General features: G+C 35.0%; 1 protein-coding gene across 1 annotated transcript in view; it reads left to right on the top strand.

Annotated features, from left to right (window-relative positions):
- LOC116007865 overlaps positions 1 to 1,655 on the top strand; it is a 10,597-nt gene extending 8,942 nt beyond the window's left edge. Inside the window, exon 3 of the mRNA XM_031248532.1 lies at positions 1,650 to 1,655. Within this exon, the coding sequence (XP_031104392.1) occupies positions 1,650 to 1,655 (6 nt within the window). The remainder of the gene's footprint in view (positions 1 to 1,649) is intronic.
- The last annotated feature ends 24 nt before the right edge of the window (positions 1,656 to 1,679 follow it).

Raw genomic sequence — 1,679 nt, 5'->3', positions numbered from 1 at the left:
TAGCTTTTAAACACTTGATGATGTTGTGCTTAGCCCCTTGCTACTCTAGTCCTATCTAGCCATTCATAGAGGACGAGACTCACTAATCAAACCTCTAAAAATACAACTTTCACATAATAAATCCTTTAGGGATTTAGATTGAAATTCTATGCATGAATGCTTATATGAATTCAATTTTTAAATCAAGGTTTTGCATTGCTTTTAGTATGAATCTGATTGTGGAAATCGGGAATTACTTGACTCTTATTTGATTAGGGCCCTATTATGCAAGAGATGTATGGAATTGGAGTTTCACCTATTAGAATAGTGATTCACTATTTCACATTTAAAGGGAAGTTGAAACTGATTATGAACACAATGTGCCTGATTAAATGCCTCACCAGGTCTAATTGCTATGAGAATGGGATTAGAACTTTGGTCGTAACCAATGTCCACGAGAGTGGCATTGGCATTGACTCGGTTCCCCCACTTCATCGTTGAGCCATGTTTAGCCAAGAACCTTATAACACTAGAGAAGCATTTGTGCATTGCAATTTCATTTAAATCCTCTTCTTTATCATTGTTTATTCTCAAATCAATTGATTCTTTTACAATTATATCATGCAAACAAACCAATGAACTCGGTTAGCTTTTAAACACTTGATGATGTTGTGCTTAGCCCCTTGCTACTCTAGTCCTATCTAGCCATTCCTAGAGGACGAGACTCACTAATCAAACCACTAAAAATACAACTTTCAAGTAATAAATCCATTAGGGATTTAGATTGAAATTCTATGCATGAATGCTTATATGAATTGAATTTTTAAATCAAGGTTTTGCATTGCTTTTAGTATGAATCTGATTGTGGAAATAGGGAATTACTTCACACTAATTTGATTAGGGCCCTATTATGCAAGAGCTTTATGGAATTGGAGTTTCACCTATGAGAATAGTGATTCACTATTTAACACTTCAAACTTGCCGTTGAGAAAGGCAAGTTGGAACTGATTATGCACACAATGTGCCTGATTAAATGCCTCACCAGGTCTAATTGCTATGAGAATGGGATTAGAACTTTGGTCGTAACCAATGTCCACGAGAGTAGCATTGGCATTGACTCGGTTCCCCCACTTCATCGTTGAACCATGTTTAGCCAAGAACCTTATAACACTAGAGAAGCATTTGTGCATTGCAATTTCATTTAAATCCTCTTCTTTACCATTGTTTATTCTCAAATCAATTGTTTGTTTTACAATTATATCATGCAAACAAACCAATGAACTCGGTTAGCTTTTAAACACTTGATGATGTTGTGCTTAGCCCCTTGCTACTCTAGTCCTATCTAGCCATTCATAGAGGACGAGACTCACTAATCAAACCACTAAAAATAAAACTTTCAAATAATAAATCCTTTAGGGATTTAGATTGAAATTCTATGCATGAATGCTTATATGAATTGAATTTTTAAATCAAGGTTTTGCATTGCTTTTAGTATGAATCTGATTGTGGAAATCGGGAATTACTTCACTCTTATTTGATTAGGGCCCTATTATGCAAGAGATGTATGGAATTGGAGTTTCACCTATTAGAATAGTGATTTACAATTTCACATTTAAAGGGAAGTTGAAACTGATTATGAACACAATGTGCCTGATTAAATGCCTCACCAGGTCTAATTGCTATGAGAATGAGATTAGAAC

This window comes from Ipomoea triloba, chromosome 16 (assembly GCF_003576645.1).
Source record: "Ipomoea triloba cultivar NCNSP0323 chromosome 16, ASM357664v1".
Lineage (NCBI taxonomy): Eukaryota > Viridiplantae > Streptophyta > Magnoliopsida > Solanales > Convolvulaceae > Ipomoea > Ipomoea triloba.
The sequence above is the reverse complement of the archived record's forward strand: the minus strand, read 5'-3'. Positions and strand labels throughout refer to the sequence as shown.